At 39.6% G+C, this 17072-nt stretch overlaps 1 protein-coding gene across 1 annotated transcript in view; it reads left to right on the top strand.

The window, feature by feature from the left end:
- Deaf1 (deformed epidermal autoregulatory factor 1) overlaps nt 1-17072 on the top strand; it is a 165640-nt gene that overhangs the window by 135337 nt on the left and 13231 nt on the right. The window contains exon 9 of the mRNA XM_067135806.2: nt 566-668. Within this exon, the coding sequence (XP_066991907.1) occupies nt 566-668 (103 nt within the window). The remainder of the gene's footprint in view (nt 1-565; nt 669-17072) is intronic.

The following is a 17072-nucleotide window of genomic DNA, read 5'->3' as shown; positions in this document are numbered from 1 at the left end:
TTCATTGGACGTCTTCACATTAATTGAATAATATGCATGCATTCATTCATCAGCTGACCATAACCATCCCTGTGAGAATGTAACGACTTCTTTGTTTTAGTGGAAGCCATTTCTTTTCAGTATTGACTTACTCCATAACTGATGTTTTTCAGTCTGTTCAAAACTAATTCAAGATAAATGAAATTAGAAAATATCTGACAAAGAAAACATTTAATAACTGATTATACCTGAGAAAGATATCATACATACTTTTTTCAGTACTGTGAAAAATAAGGGAAATATCAGTGGCAGTCATAGGAAAGTTGTAAGAACCAATAACTAGAGAAATGAAAGACTTCACAGTTATAAAAGGTAAGGACATTGTCGTTTTTGCTGTCATGCCTCTACAGACTTTCTTGACTCACTTTTAATTCTTTTGATTATCCTCACATGAGGGACCAGTAATGCTGCAGCAAACTTCTGAAATGTGATCATTTCTTGATGTTCATTGATCAGAGAGCCACTTGTTAGTATTGTATGTTACTTCCTTTTTCTTTATGATGAGGTTGTGATTTTCTTTAAACAGGGCTGTTTTTGAACAGAGAAATGATGGCTTGCCTGTTCATGTAGTTGATCCAATTGAAACTGTTGGACTCCAACCAACTTCTGATGGAACTGAAAATAAGAAGGTAAGTTTCCTAAATAGAATTGAATCACTAGTCAGGGAGTATACATCTTCTTTCATGTTCAGCTGTCAAAATTATTCAGGAATTTGCGGATTTAAAAAAAGTTTTTCTGTACTTGAAAAGAAAAATCCTCAATGTCGTTTATGTCAGGCTCACTTAGAAATTCCCTTTTAATTATCAAGTTTGCTTTTGCTGTGGCGTTTATTGAAATATGATTACTCTGTCTTATCTGAATCCTGCATATACAGTGAAACCTCGTTAGTGCATTCCTCATTAACACTTTTTCCCGCTTAGCACGTCATAAATTCGAAGTCCCAATTCTCATCGTATTAAATCTATATAGGAATACCTCTCTTATCGCGTATATTTTCGCTATTACCGCTTAGTACTAAAACAGGAACGCCCGTACTTTAGCTCAGTAGAGAGCATGGATTGACGCCAAGGCATGTACGGTTCATGCTCGGAGAGTATAAGAGAGAAGGCTAGTGCAACGAGTTCATTTTTAAAGTGGAACTTGCAGTTTATTCAAGAAAACATAGAAATTATATCACCTTGACAGATGAATGGTTTGAATGTCCTCAAATATGTGGAGAAGGTGTCGTCCCTCGGTGTCGGCGTCGTCCCATGTCGTTGAACTCCTCACTTCCCACCAACGTACCACGTCATCCCACGGCGGTTGTAAACCCTCGATGTTAAAGGAGACTCGAACTGTCTGGTGATAGTGCAGCATGGAATAGTTGATTAGCTTTGAAGGGAGTAGAGATATGCAAGAGGTTCGCACAGAATGTCAATAGAATGTGATACGACACTTCTCTACTACACTGCAAGTTGTGGTGAGATACTGTTTATTAGCTGAACAAGTTCCACTATAAAGGGTGTTGGACGCACATTACTTTTGGAAGAAAAAAAAATGGATTCAAAATCACAGTTCTGTGAAAATAATTGAAATTAACACTGTTCATGAAATAGTCACTGGCGATCTGGGACTTTCTGAGATTCAACTGTATACAACTTCACTTAGTCTCAGTATGAAGAAGAAAAATAAATTTGAGTCCTACGGGCGCAGTCTTGCGTACTGTTTGTAATGAGTACAGAGTAGCAAATGCAATGATCTAGCACATACATACGTGGACATATATTAAAGTTTCTATGAAGACAGTAAAGAAACAGTTTGACTCTTGACACGCAGTCTCGCGAAAAAAAAACAAGTTCCATTAAGACACAGTCTTAATAAAAAAAATCACATAGTTTCTCAGAAATAAATTCTCCACTGAGGCACAGTTTTACAAGTAGCTTAACACAACTTCTCGGCAATAAATATAGACAGTCTTTCACGAGGGGAATTAACATAGTCCCTTGAAAGAAATAAAGGCACAGTATTTCACGAAGCGAATCATCACAGTCTTTGAAAAGAAATGTCGGCACAGTCTTATGAAAGAAAGGCACTTTCCTTAATGACACAAATTAACACTCCTTTGAAAAGAAATGTACTTTCACTAGGGCACGGTTTCACGAAATAACTTAACACAGTCTCTTGAAGAGGAAACAATGTTTCACTAAAGCACAGTCTGTACGTCCTAAGTCCTTTAAGCACAGTTTGTTGTATAGTCTCTGCAATACAAAATTCATAAGATGAAAATAATGTTAATCAGCTTGACAGTTCGATATTATAAGTGAGCAAGTTTTCTGCTTGCACGTGAAGTTAGTCCAATGAGAATATGTTCTTGTATTGCGTATTTTCTATCACCGGTCCTTAGCCGGGCAGAGTAACGGACTGTACTATCGCAGCTGGCCCACACAGCGTGGCGGCTGGTACACAACGAAATCACATTGTCTACTATGGGGCTGGTCATCTCCTTATATTGCTCAAGGTCGGATGGCTGCTTTAATATGAGCTGCTTTAAAAATTTATAACTCGGCCATCCTTCCGATTTTCATGAAATTTTGGGCAGTAGTATTTGTTATCCAGGCCTACAAGGTGACGTTCTTCAAATCACGATCTGACATATCGTTCGTGGTATGATGACATCGAAACGAATGGAACCTTCGGTCGTGACGTGCCTTGGCTGGTACTCTGCAGCGAGCGATCACTTGCATGCTGTCACCCATGATGTCTGCGTGCTCGGCACTTGTTTTAAATCTACACAGTTGGGTGTTAGTGCATTCTCCTCAAGAAATATATGGATGTCGAATGCTGACAGGGCATTCTCGTTTCAGTACGATCACACTTTCCCTAGCCCTGAAAATCCCCCCTTGTGAAAGAAACATGATATTCTGCTGACGCTCAACGTATACTCGTGCGACAGCTTCTGATCTCAAAACTTGGCTCGCCCTAGTGATAATGTGGGTTGTCAGTTGGCCTGTCCTGGTGATAATGAGGGTTGTCAGTCGGTTCCTTTCCTCTGGGCACAAGGGGCATGTGTCGTTTGAAAGGCAAGTGGGCACTATCAAGAGCAAGGTTGTCACATTTTGCGTCTATTATTTAAACATGTTTAGCATTTAATTTATTCTAAAGACAAAATATAAATATAAAAACCTGATCATGAACCACAGCACAAACCGATATCGCACAATATTTTGTTTCGTGCTTCACCCGTTCAGTGGTCGCAGATGTTAGAAAGAAGGAATTGGGAAATAAACTCGACAGAGAACTTTCAAATACCCGTAAATGATCTCCATGAAATATTTTAAATACAAATAGCAAGTCTGCCTAAATACTATGCTTGAATTCATATCAAAGTAAACCTATTAAAATATCACTTGTATAGCTAATATCAATGTCTCTCTTTCAGTAAAGAAAGGAAAAGTAAAATAATGAATTATGGACTGGGATGGTGATGATGATGATGATGATAATAATAATAATAATAATAATAATAATAATAATAATAATAATAATAATAATAATAACCACCACCCTTGCCTATGTTATCCTTCATTGATGTATTTGAATGCTTTACAGATCAGCCGTTGACTTTGCTTGCTTAAAGTTGGTTTCCTTTCTTTTCTTCGCAGAACTACTACTTACTACTCTGTCGAGTATCACTCATGGGCACCGAACTAGTACTATTTGGTAGAGTATCAGTGCCGTTTGATGCTCGGTTGAGGATCGTTTGTGTGCACTGGTAGATTTAATTCAGGATCTTATGGTGCGTTAATTTCAAGGTTTGATTCCCACGGCCTCCACATTATTACATGAAGCTAAATGAAAAGCAATACACTTCACAAATATTAAGAGGCGGCCGGAGCTGGAACGGCCGACCACCAGCTCAGTAGTTGTTGTAACATGGGTCAAAAGTTTGTAAGAGTTTTTATAAGGAAACGGAACAAGGTAAAATTATTTTGTTTTTATAGTGCACGGTAGTCTGTGATACACTTTTCATTAGTGAAAAAACATTTCAAAAAGAAATGCAAATATAGTTATAAAATGGTAATTAAAATAACGAATCTCCATATGAAATTGAGCTCTGAACTGTGGTTTTCCTAAACTTGTTTTAAGTCAAGATGGTGTTCAAATTGGAAGCAAACTATACCATAGTGAAGTTTATATTTTTCTCTAAGGGGATACTTTAACATACTTCAAAATTAGGGTTTCTTTATATATTTAATCGTGATTTTAATAAAGCTCTGCTTATTGACTTCCGAGTGTCGGCCGAATTCTAGTGCTGGTAGTTTAGCCAGTTTCCATCAGATGCCGCAGCGCCTTGTCCTTGAAGAGGGATGATGACAGATTAGCTCTTACCCACGCAGGGATGTGGTGAGTGAGATCTTCAGCTGCTATCAGTCGCTTCCTCACCCTTGCTTCATAACAAGCGGCAGTGGACACGCTGACAATACTTTGTTACTCGCTAGTTGTGGTATGACCTTTCAATAGCACGTTATATTTTGTCGTGTTTTATTATGCTGTATCTTTTTACCGAGTGCAGTGGAATGGCAAAATGCTTGATTTGTAATAAGACATTAAACTTTATTAAAAATGTTAACACTGGGCGAGCTGGCCGTGCGGTTAGAGGCGCGCGGCTGTGAGCTTGCATCCCGGAAATAGTGGGTTCGAATCCCACTGTCTTCAGCCCTGAAGATGGTTTTACGTGGTTTCCCATTTTCACACCAGGCGAATGCTGGGGCTGTACTTTAACGCTATATCTGTGTCGGTGCGACTTAAAACCACCAGCAAAAAAAATAACATTCATCGACATTATTCTTTAAAACACTCCGAAGAATATGACAAATATGTTGGTGAGGAACACCATGAAATTGCGAATGAACTTAGAACAGCTGCCTTATCTGAGGTAGGTGTTATCCGACTTTATTGAATTGTCTTTGTTATATTAGTGACGCAATGATGTTTACTATTCAAACTAAGACAATTAACTTACTTTTATTGGTAATTGTAGGTCGGAGGTGAATAGGTCGGAGGTGAATCGTCAGTTCGAATAAGCTACAACATATCTCACTAAAAGAATGGCTAAATGGCGTAACGTTACAGAAAGAGATGTAGTAATGGTTGAGAATCTGCATACTGAATAGTAGTTGCTACTTATGTTTCTGTATTATCTCTGTGTGTATACATTTATAAAACTATTTTAAGGTTTAGTAGAATAAGAATAAATTGCTATAAATATATGTTGTTCCTCTTTCAGTTGTAGCCTATTACAATATGGGCAGTGGCGGTTCTAGATACTTAAAACCCGAGCTCGATAGCTGCAGTCGCTAAAGTGCGGCCAGTATTCAGTATTCGGGAGATAACAGGTTCGAACCCCACTGTCGGCAGCCCTGAAGATGGTTTTCCGTGGTTTCCCATTTTTACACCAAGCAAATGCTGGGGCTGTACCTTAATTGAATCGATTATTTCAGAAACAAGTCAAGCGCCAAATCTGTCATTTTTGGGAAAATGAAAGAAACTGTCTAGCATCAGACAATATGTTACGGTAAGCAGGCCCCGATTTACAAATGGGCGGACTGGGCATTTGCCCAGGGCGCCAGTTTTTGAGGGTCGGCGGCTGGCGGATCGAGTAATTATGGCCTGCGTGAATTACGTCTTAAATTCATTACACTCAAATTACTTTTACATTCCACAAATTATTCCAATTATTTTATTAGACTATATAAAACACTTTAAACTATTCTAACTTTAAAACCTGAATTTAATCTATATATTTAAATTTTATGAAGAAAACGTGTCTTATTTCTAAAATTATTTACTTACATACCGGTACACATTATCAAACTGAACCAACGGCTTTTTAAATAACAATAAAAACAGCCTCATTCTTATTTGGCTGTTATCTTTATTTGGCTTGATAACTTTAATTATGAGAATTAACTGTATTTGCATAATGTGCTGTTTAAAAACTCATGATCTTGAAAACTGTAATATTTAATTATTTTTTAGAACGAGCAGAGGGGCGGGCGGCTAAATATTGTTTGCCCAGGGCGCTAACTACTTGAAATCGGGTCCTGACGGTAGGGGTTTTAATATTTTAGCTTGAAAGTATTATATCTCTTAATAATTTCTATCTAAGGAAAAATATGTTGTGCTTATTAACTTTGCCGTAAAAAAAACCAGAACAAATTTCCACTTAACTGGTTTCTGAAATAAACGAGTGTTGCAAACATATTTTTATGGGATGGTTCTTGAATTTTGAAGGGATTTTGTCATAAACCCCATATTTGTTAAAAAAAACATATTTTAATAGGTTTAGACTGTATTGCTGATACAAAAGGATGAAATCAGCAATGCCCGCTCATCATGACAGGAGGTAATCAATCCGCATAAACAAACTCCACAGCACATTCTGTCTCTGTAGTAGGCCATTGTAAAATGCTGTCATAAAAGTATTCATATTCCATCAGGTAAGGTTTTAAGGCATTTAGTTCACGTATCTTCTTGATATTGATGGGCACCTAAAACAAACAATAACAAAGAATAATGTAGGGCTCAGACCAGGTACTTCCTTGTCGGAGTAAGAAATATAACCTTCTCCTTTTACCCTTGCATTCCTAATAATATTACGCGTGTGAGTTTGTTTGTCTACCACTCCTCCTTTCCTTTTTAGATACAGGTTCATCTTCTGATTTATTTTTGCTACAGTAGTGGCTTTACGTCGCACCGACACAGATAGGTCTTATGGCGACGACGGGATAGGAAAGGCCTAGGAGTTGGAAGGAAGCGTCCGAGGCCTTAAGTTACAGCCCCAGCATTTTCTTGGTGTGAAAATGGGAAACCACGGAAAACCATCTTCAGGGCTGCCGACAGTGGGATTCGAACCCGCTTCCGAATTTTCAGACATATCACTTCTTCTTAATCTGTTTACCCTCCAGGTTTGTTTTTTCCCTCGGACTCGGCGAGGGATCCCACCTCTACCGCCTCAAGGGCAGTGTCCTGGAGTTTCAGACTTTGGGTCGGTGGATACAACAGGGGAGAATGACTAGTACCTCGCCTAGGCGGCCTCACCTGCTACGCTCAACAGGGGCCTTGTGGAGGGATGGGAAGATTGGATGGGTCAGGCAAGGAAGAGGGAAGGAAGCGGCCGTGGCCTTAAGTTAGGTACCATCCCGGCATTTGCCTGGAGAAGTGGGAAACCACGGAAAACCACTTCTAGGTTGACTGAGGTGGGAATCGAACCCACCTCTACTCAGTTGACCTCTCGAGGCTGAGTTGACCCCGTTCCAGCCCTCGTACCACTTTTTCAAATTTCGTGGCAGAGCCGGGAATTGAACCCGGACCTCTGGGGGTGGCAGCTAATCACACTAACCACTACACCACAGAGGCGAGACATATTACTAAGAATATAAAAAACACTGCACTGAACAAAAGAAACACTTTTTGAATCAGTTGTTCACAAAACTAGGAACATGCGATTCCAGAAACACAACAATGACAACAAAAACAGATGAACAGCTGGTTATTCTGGATTCAGAACAGCAGCGCCAACCGGAAAGGTACCAGCAGTTTATCGCAGAAACCAACCAAGCGGTGTCACTTAACTGGTTTCTGAACTAAATACGAAATTCAACGTAATGCCTGACTATTATAGGACGACGTTTCTTGACTGGTTTCAGCACCAAAATGTGCGTATAACTCATTTTTCCATTTTTTGGCACTTGACTGCTTTCTGAAATAATCGATTCAATTAAGGCCACGGCCGCTTCCTTCCCACTCCTAGCCCTTTCCTGCCCCATCGTCGTCATAAGACCTATCTGTGTCTGTGCGACATAAAGCAACTAGCAAAGAAAAGAGATCTCACTTGAAGAAGAAGGATATATGAAAGTGAGGAGCCCGGCACAAGTAAGTGGAAATAAAGCTAGGACTCAGCTAAGGGCTCCGTGGTCGCCAACCCAGACTCCCAAGTTCATAGCCTATGGGGCCCGCTTTAGTCACCTCTTACGACAGGCAGGGGATACTGTGGGTGTTATTCTACTACCCCCACCTACAGAGGGAAGTTGCAGTGCCCCTCAGCTGTTGCGTTCTTTACCAGCACCGTTTCAGAGTTTCATAACGGGTAGGTATACAAAACCGTCGTTTACCATCCTTGTGTTTCTTGGAAATTGGGTTATCCAACGTAACTGGAATAACTCACAGGTCAGATAGGTCATTCCGGTGAGCAGCGTTGCTATTGGCTAAAGCGCCTGACGTCGCCGAGAGCGAGGATGAAATGGTATATTTTTGAGCTTAGTAGTTACTCTAATTACACTCCACTCAAGTCATGAAATACAGAACTAATGAATATTTAGATGCTGTAACATTTATTATTTAAACTTATACGAAAACATACGACTTCAAATCCGTCTTTGTAAAGACAAAGAGACTCTCACAACAGCTCGGGAAGGCAGGCTTTCTCCCCTTGGCAGGTTCGATCCTGGCTCAGGGCGGTGGTATTGGAAGGTCGAGACGTTATAGAACTCTTGCGGGACAACATTCCGGCACCTCTGTGTCTCCGAAAACAAGTTATTTGATCGAATTCAAATTTTAACACAATATGCAATGGGATGTTTTATACATTGTTTATATATTTCAGAACTGTTTGTTTCCAAGAGGAAAAAACTGTTATAAATTTGTAAGGCTCTTTTTTTTTTTTTACTCACGGTTGTTGGAAAATTCCGTTCTTGGTCGCGTTACAATATTTATCGTATGTCCTAAGTATCACTGTGTGACTGAAAAATTTGTAAATGAATTAACTTCTGTTATATCAGTTTGTATTTTCATTGGATAGAATTATATTATGTTTCACTGATTGGCCGGTACAGGGAAAGACGTGAGGCGGGGACGGGATTGATGCTCTACTTCATTTCATCATCGGAAACAGTGTCCGGCGTGCTGGCCTTTGGTCACAGGGGTCCCGGGTTCGATTCCCGGCAGGGTTAGTAATTTTAACCATAATTGGTTAATTTCTCTGGCATGGGGGCTGGGTGTATGTGTCGTCTCCATCATTTCAACCTCATCACGACGCGCAGGTCGCCTACGGGTGTCAAATCAAAAGACCTGCATCTGGCGAGCCGAACTTGTCTTCGGACACTCCCGGCACTAAAAGCCATACGCCATTTCATTTATATTTGTCGGAAACAGTACCTTATTTTGACTGTTTTGTTCAGCACTAACCCATGCTCAATAATTTCCTGGAATGTTTCGCATTCCGTACAAATGTCAACACCATCAGCTCTGTGCAAGTACTGTATCACAACTTCCTGGTGACAGACTATGTGACGCTGGAGGGTGAGAGGGGAATCGCTCGTTCGGCCTTGGCCTTGGCCTTTCGTACTGCCATCTATGCACCCGCGATGTAACTATCAGTGGAGTTAGTTGTCGACATCAACGAGACTAGTGGTGATATTTTGAAATAAAATGTGAATCTAGAACTGACTCCGGCCGCCTCTTAATGAAGCAAAATCAACGGCTGATACGTAAAGCATACGAATAGGTTAACGAAGAACAACATAGGTAAAGGTTACATTATTATTATTATTATTATTATTATTATTATTATTATTATTATTATTATTATTATTTGTACACTTGGCTTTACTTTCAAACAGCGATCAAAGCATGTGCGAATTGTCTGAGCTAGAAAAAGAGACTGACGTCTATTGTAATATCAGGTGCATTGGCAACAGAGCTGTGAGGATTTCTTTTGGGGAATGACAACTTCCGTGTTAAAGCCCACTACTGTCATAAATCCCCCCCCCCCAAATAGGCAAGCAAATGGTCGAGAGAGAAAACGTTTGTCGAACTGTTTGAATGCCAATGGGTATGCGTTGCCCGTCTGAGCTATATCCAACTTGGGTAAGATCCGTCGCCAGAGTTGTGTGATTACGGAAAAAGGCCTTAAATTCCTGAACTTCGCAGGATAAGTTGCATGTTCGAGGAGCAAGCCGTTAGCCTCAGGAATGTTCAGTTTGCTTGCTGGTGAGCAGCGAGATTGCTGAATAACACAGTGAGTCTATTTGTGCTTGTATTTTGCATTCCATTCAGAAGTTAGAAATGTATTTTGTGTTGGTTGGTACAGTGAAATGTAGCAAATATTTGCTGCGTAATACGGTAGACTATAGGAACATATAAACATATCTATCGCAAATACGAATTTTCACTATTACCGCTTACTATGAGTAAGATCACACTTTTTCTAGCCCTTTAATGTTATGTCATCCCTGCTGAAAGAAGCAAGATTTATAACTCGAGTAAGAGCTGTCGCCACAGTTGCGTGATTTCACCTTCCATTCAGAAGATAGAAATGTATTTTGTGTTAAGTGATACAGTGAACTAGCGAATATTTGTCGCCTATATCTGTATCAGGAACATAATCTTGTGAAATTGACTAGCGTTGTGCATATTTGTCTTGCGTAGCCTTGATATCGATTCGGTAAAGTCGTGAAATTCCTTACTAATGAAGACAAAATTAAAATCTTTCAGAAAGTGGACTGGCATCCACATCTTTAAGCGTGCAGAGGTTGCGAATGTTGAACTCGGAACTTCGAGTTTCGACTCGATAACTCTAGCATTCGGCCTGGTCGAAGTTTTTCGAAATGGCGGTCAAATTCATTCTGCCTGATTCCTCCTTGTCGTACATGGTCGAGTGTAACATCCAAGTCATTGTCTAAGAGTGTAACCAGTGAATAATGTTTAATAGCCCACTTCCCTGATATAAACTAACATAATATGTTTTAGAAAAAGTGTGATCTGGAGTAATATTTGGATATTTTTATTAGCCGTAGTGCATATGTTTTCATATTTGTTGTTTGGTGTTTTTCACACATTTTTGTTCTCTCGTGTTTTTCACACCTTCTAATACTTTACTCTCATCTTTGGAAATGGTACATATAGTTTTCACTGTACCCACTGTGCCCTCAAGTCGGAAAAATCGTATCTAGTGTTTCCGTATCCCTGTTGGATATTTATTTGTATATTCAGTAATACGTTTTCTTAACACATTCATTCTTGTTGTCCCCTGCAGAAACTTTCTTTTTTTTTTTGCTAGGGGCTTTACGTCGCACCGACACAGATAGGTCTTATGGCGACGATGGGATAGGAAAGGCTTAGGAGTTGGAAGGAAGCGGCCGTGGCCTTAATTAAGGTACAGCCCCAGCATTTGCCTGGTGTGAAAATGGGAAACCACGGAAAACCATTTTCAGAGCTGCCGATAGTGGGATTTGAACCTACTATCTCCCGGATGCAAGCTCACAGCCACGCGCCTCTATGCGCACGGCCAACTCGCCCGGTCAGAAACATATTAACGAGGTTTTACTGTATTCTCTAAAGAATTTTTTTTGTGATAGTCACAATTCACTAGCATCTTATATTCTGTTCGAGTGACAGTTTATTTGGGAAGTCAGATACCTAACAAATATTGAACCCTTTAAGACCCTTCGAAGGATTCCTTCCATACCTATCAGCAATTTGGCATGAGATCTTTCTCTTGGATCGTCTATAGGTTCTTCTTCACTTGCTTAGGTAAGAGGCGGGTTTCATTAATTTAAAACTGTCTACAGTGATTGGACGCTCTTTTAAAAGGATGTCTGTTCATTTACCGTTGGGGACAGAACAACAAAAAAAACTTGTGACATTTCACATCTAATCAACAAATTCAATCCTGTTCCTTTTAAAAAAGGAATCGAATAATAACGATGATGAGAGACACTGGCATTGAGGACCTCGACTAAATTGCCTGAGGGACATCCTTACTAGAAACCACCGTCTTAATTTAAGAATGAAATCAAGAAAATCTGGAGATCCCTAAGATCAACTTCCGTGTGAAACTGCATTGTACCACCATAATGATTCGTAATGTTCCAGCCCCCGTAACACGAGTTCTGGACTCTTAGTATAATTAAGGCATTCCAATCGGTATGTGCCACACAGTCGTACGGCATGGACCCTTAATTGAAATTGAATCGATGTGACCTGCGACTATGTCATGGACCGACGTCTAACTTCGTGATTTACGTTCAAGTCATTGTGGATGATGACTGCAAGAAAATGCTATAATGGCAGATGGCCCTAATCTTAAGTCACTGAGGTTGATGACCCCATGGCTATCCAACTTCTAAGCAGAAGGTTGAACACAGTTAAGTTAAAGTAATTGATGACCAAGGTTTCCACGTTAGTAAATCCCCAGCACATCTGATGCTCAATAAATCAAAATCAAAAGTAACAGCAAACGCTCACAACACTTGTGGTAGTAAAGTCCCTTGCCATCGGACATGTCCCCTTAATTGTTACGTTAATGGGTTGAAATTTCCCAGCAAATAAAACTTAAGATTTCCAGAATACATTTTCAAGTTAGTCACTTGGTTTTGCGCTAATTCTCAAAATACAGTTCCACTGAATTTAATAAATTAATAAATGAAGTAATCTCAGTCCTAATTAACCATTTTTTCCTATCCCGGGTGAAGTGGTTTCTTTAAACTCCCTACCTGTTTCAAGTAAGTTTACGTTATTACTTGAACGTGTTTACCAGAAACATTCCTTTAAAGAAATATTTAATTTTATTTATTTGTCTGTGTCGGTGCGACGTAAAGCCACTAGCAAAAAAAATTATTTGTTTATGCTCATAGTTCTCTTATTTCTTACCTGGAATCTAAATACTTTGTCATAACTACTGGTACCATTTATTTATTTCATGATGTCACTCAACAAGTTTACATTATAACACTAATAATTAGGAAGACACTAGCTTAGATAATCCTAATTTTAAATCCTATAACCTGCATAAATTTACACACAACACAAAATAATGCAACCCATGTCAATCGCTTCTACGTCTACGATTATCCCCTGGACTAATTCCGGCACCACCTTCGATATGATTTCAGGCCGATGAGACACAAGTGTCGTAATGCACCTCTCCCAACTCTAGAGTGGATGGACTACTGCATCCCATGTGCTCCACAAGCATGACCTCATACCACATGAACCTCCATTTGTGCCTTGGAAACAAGCAACACTATCATCCATCACGAACTCTATGGATTGACAAGCTATCGTGACATTCAAATCAAGTATAATCGCAAGACCTTGGACATCCCTCAACAACACGAAGCAACATCGCTACAGATTCTCAAATTTTGACACCCCTGAAAATGGTTATTAACACAACCCTGTGTCATTTCCGTCACACCTATAATGAATCTAAAGTTTTCTACTAAACGATTCTCTTTGTAAGTAATGAAATCTAATTCCAAACAAATATTGTAAATGAGAAAATGTCAGTTACAATTCCTTTCTGACAAATGAACTGACTCGCTTACTGAAAACACAGCTGGCTTCTAGTAAGAAGACCCCTCCAATAACGGACCATTTATATTGGTATCTCTTAAACGCACACATTATCTTGAACTGTATCAAATGAAACCTCGCCTCATTGACAACTCGTGTGAAATACAATACGGTCCTACAGTTTCATGTGGGATTCTAACTGTGGAATGACCATATTCCCATATCCATACCTGCCAACTTTTACGGTTTATCCATAAAATTTACGGAAATTGCAGCATTTTACAGTTTTACAGATGGACGGTGTCATTTTACGACTTTACGGGCAGAAATTTGAAACGTTAACATTAGATAATCGCTCCACTTCCGTACAATCGATTGATTGCGTGGGTTAAAGCACGCTCGGTCTTGGTCGAAGGCAAGTCCACATTGGTCGATAACGCATTCTTTGATATGATTGGTATTTTTAACCATATGATGTTTGTGTCGTTTTTGGAATTGAATTTAAAACTGGGATAAACAAATAAAATCCATGTTAAAACAGCAGCAGGCATGGTGTATAATAGTTTGGAGCATACATGACAGGACTTCCTTGATAAATTAAGCAGATATGCGATAATTGAAAAGGGCTTTACACAATAAAACTTGTTTAACATAACACAGGCAAGAAATAATATAATATACACACTGCAAATCACACACTAGTTGGACTTCAAAGTCATAGTTCTGACCTTTTTAGCTTCCTACAAAAGTTCTTGAAAAAATGTTTTGTCATAACAGGAACCAGAACTCCTTGTCTTCAAAAGAGAAATAGCCTTGATGTTTTGAAAGTCACAGTTACTATGCTTCTCCTCATTTGGCTCATAAATGAACGACTAGCTCTCAAGGAGCAAGGAGGGAGCTTGCTCATACAAGAGTCGACTAGTAATTGAACGACTAGCTCTCAAGGAGCAAGGAGGGAGCTTGCTCGTACAAGAGTCAACTAGTAATTGAACGACTAGCTCTCAAGGAGCAAGAAGGGAGCTAGCTCGTACAAGAGTCGACTCTTATTTGAACGACCAGCTCTCATTGAGAGAGCTCTGAGCTAGCTCTCTTCAATGAGTCATACCTGCCAACCCTTCCGATTTACCCGGAAACTTTCCGGTTTTTAACTCGTCTTCCGATTTTCCGATTTATATTTACTTCTTCCGATTTTCGACTAATATAACCTCTAGTACGACCAATACTCTTCTCCTACGATATGTGCTTGTGTAATTTGCGAAACCTCATTTTCAAGCGTATTTATTTGATACTTTATTTCGTGAGTGTTTCGTCCGTCGCCTTCATGTATCGTGTTTCCCGCTCACCACTGCTGCGTGTGCGCTTGATACAGCTGGGGATTCGGGGCGGCGATCGTCCTGTAAGCAAGAGGCTAGCGCGCGCTAACGACTCAGTTAATCGGGACGAAAGAATGAGTTTGTTATTGTGTTGATCGCGCGTTGTTAACATCGTTTCTGTGCGTAGTTTTGTCGGAGTTATAGGCCATGCGTTTTTTCTTGCATTTTTATGCTTTCCCCCCTCTGTCAAAGTCGTAGTACCGGTATGTTAATAATGTATGGGACACATTGAATTGTTTTGTATGTGGTAGTTTCGCGTTTTTAAGTGCATAATTTTAATGAGTTGAATGTTTTTAAAGGGGTTCGTGTCGGTGACAGTTTCTGGCATTTTCTTTTCTCGTTATGGCCAAAAAATGTAACAAACGTTATCTCCAAGTGTTCAGAGATACCTATAAATTTCCGTTCATTTTACCGTCTGATAAAGGAAACTACCGTATTTTCTCGCGTAATTAACGTCCTTGCATAATTTACGCATCCCAGTAATTTTGGGTCCCAAGTGGAGAAAAAGAAATGTTCACGTATTTGACGCACCCACAACTTCGAACATCCATCACTCAGCTCTGGATGCGTTTCGAAATAAAGGTGTCAACTACTCAAGTAGCAGGCTTACTATCGCGAAGCGGGCATTCCAAACGCAGGGCAACGTGCTGTTATTAGCCGTCAGGAAATCCCACTGGACTAGTTTTACGAGTGTTTCGGGTACGGGACATTCTGTGATCTCAAAATTGTTTGTCAGTCCACAGTATTGGAGTAATACTGCATCATACAAACTCGCGGTGATCAGTTACGTCAAAACATACGGGAATGGAGCAGCGGGCAGCAAGTATTCAGTGTCCAAATGAAACGTGCACTACCGCGGTAACAGCGGCCAACAAGTCTCGCAAAGCATTTCGCGGACGAAAAAGCGGCAAGTTTCCGCAAGTAGAGGATTATCTGCTTAAATATATGATTTTGTTACGTAATGTTGGATAAGCCGTTTCTCACGAAATGCTGTATTTTAAAGAATGAGAAATAGCCGCGGCACGTGGAATCAATGTCTTGGATTTGAAGGTTAGCCGAAACTTGATTAATTTTATGAAGAGAAATGGACTTTCTCTTCGACGAACAACATTGTCAAAAAATGACGAATGATTTCAACCATTTTCATCGCTTTGTGATTGAGAAGCGTGAAGTGAAGGAATATTTGATCTCCCTTATAGGAACCGCAGGTCAGACGCCAATCAGTTTCCATATGCCACAAAGTCGATAAGAAAGGAACATACAGTGTTATCGTACGCGCTATCGGAAGCAAAAAACAACGATGTACCGGTACTGCAATGCTTGCTGTAACAGCTGATGGCAGAAAGCTTGCACCTTACATTGTTATAAAACGAAAAACAATGCCTAAAGCAAAATTTCCGCGAGTGATCCGCGTTCGTATTCAAGAGAAAGGGTGGATGGACATGTCACTCGTACAAGATTGGATACGAATGGTTTGGGGTAATGTAGCAGGGTCCCTCCTTCGATGCCCAGCCCTTCTCATGTGGGATAGTTTTCTTTTCCTGCCGGTATGCCATTCAGGTCGTATTTTCAGCTCTTAATAAGAATATTTTCTAGTGTCGGTACTTCAAACCCACGTGTCTAACTTACCTGATGTACCCTATTTTGATTATTCAGAAAAAAATCTCACGCCGGAATTTTACGCTATATGACGATAACCGCAAATGAGTTGAACCAATTGTGTTTATATTATATTTAATGTATCTTTTAAATATAAATGAATTGTAAATAATTTGTAAAGATCTGAATTCCTTGAATAATTTACGCATCCGAAGTTTTCGCCTGTATTTTTCATCGAAAAATGCGTTAATTACGCGAGAAAATACGGTATTATGCATTTTGTTGTTGTGTGTGTGTGTGTGTGTGTGTGTGTGTGTGTGTGTGTGTGTGTGTGTGTGTGTGTGTGTGTCGGTATGACAAATATTATTTGTATGTGTCATAAATGAGAGTGATTAGGTACATTTTCGTGTAACCAGTTTTATGTTTTCTTAGTTTAAGATTTTAAATTTAGTGGTCAATTCGCATTTTAACTGTAGATATTTATGCCTTTTATCCTGACCTATTTTCACGTAGACTGTAGTGAAATATATGTAATAAAATACAATAATTAAAAATGTTCCTATTTTTTTGTTTTTAAAAGTTGGCAGGTATGATGAGTTGTTCGGAGTCAATTTGTTCATGAACGACTCGTCACTAAAAAGACAGCAGTAGAATACTTACAGGCAGTAGTTTTGTGGTCGGTTAGATTGAAATTTTGAAAATGGTATTCATTTCAAATTGGTTCCA

Source organism: Anabrus simplex, chromosome 1 (assembly GCF_040414725.1).
Source record: "Anabrus simplex isolate iqAnaSimp1 chromosome 1, ASM4041472v1, whole genome shotgun sequence".
In the NCBI taxonomy this organism is placed as follows: Eukaryota; Metazoa; Arthropoda; class Insecta; order Orthoptera; family Tettigoniidae; genus Anabrus; species Anabrus simplex.
This window is presented reverse-complemented; position numbering and strand designations above follow the sequence as displayed.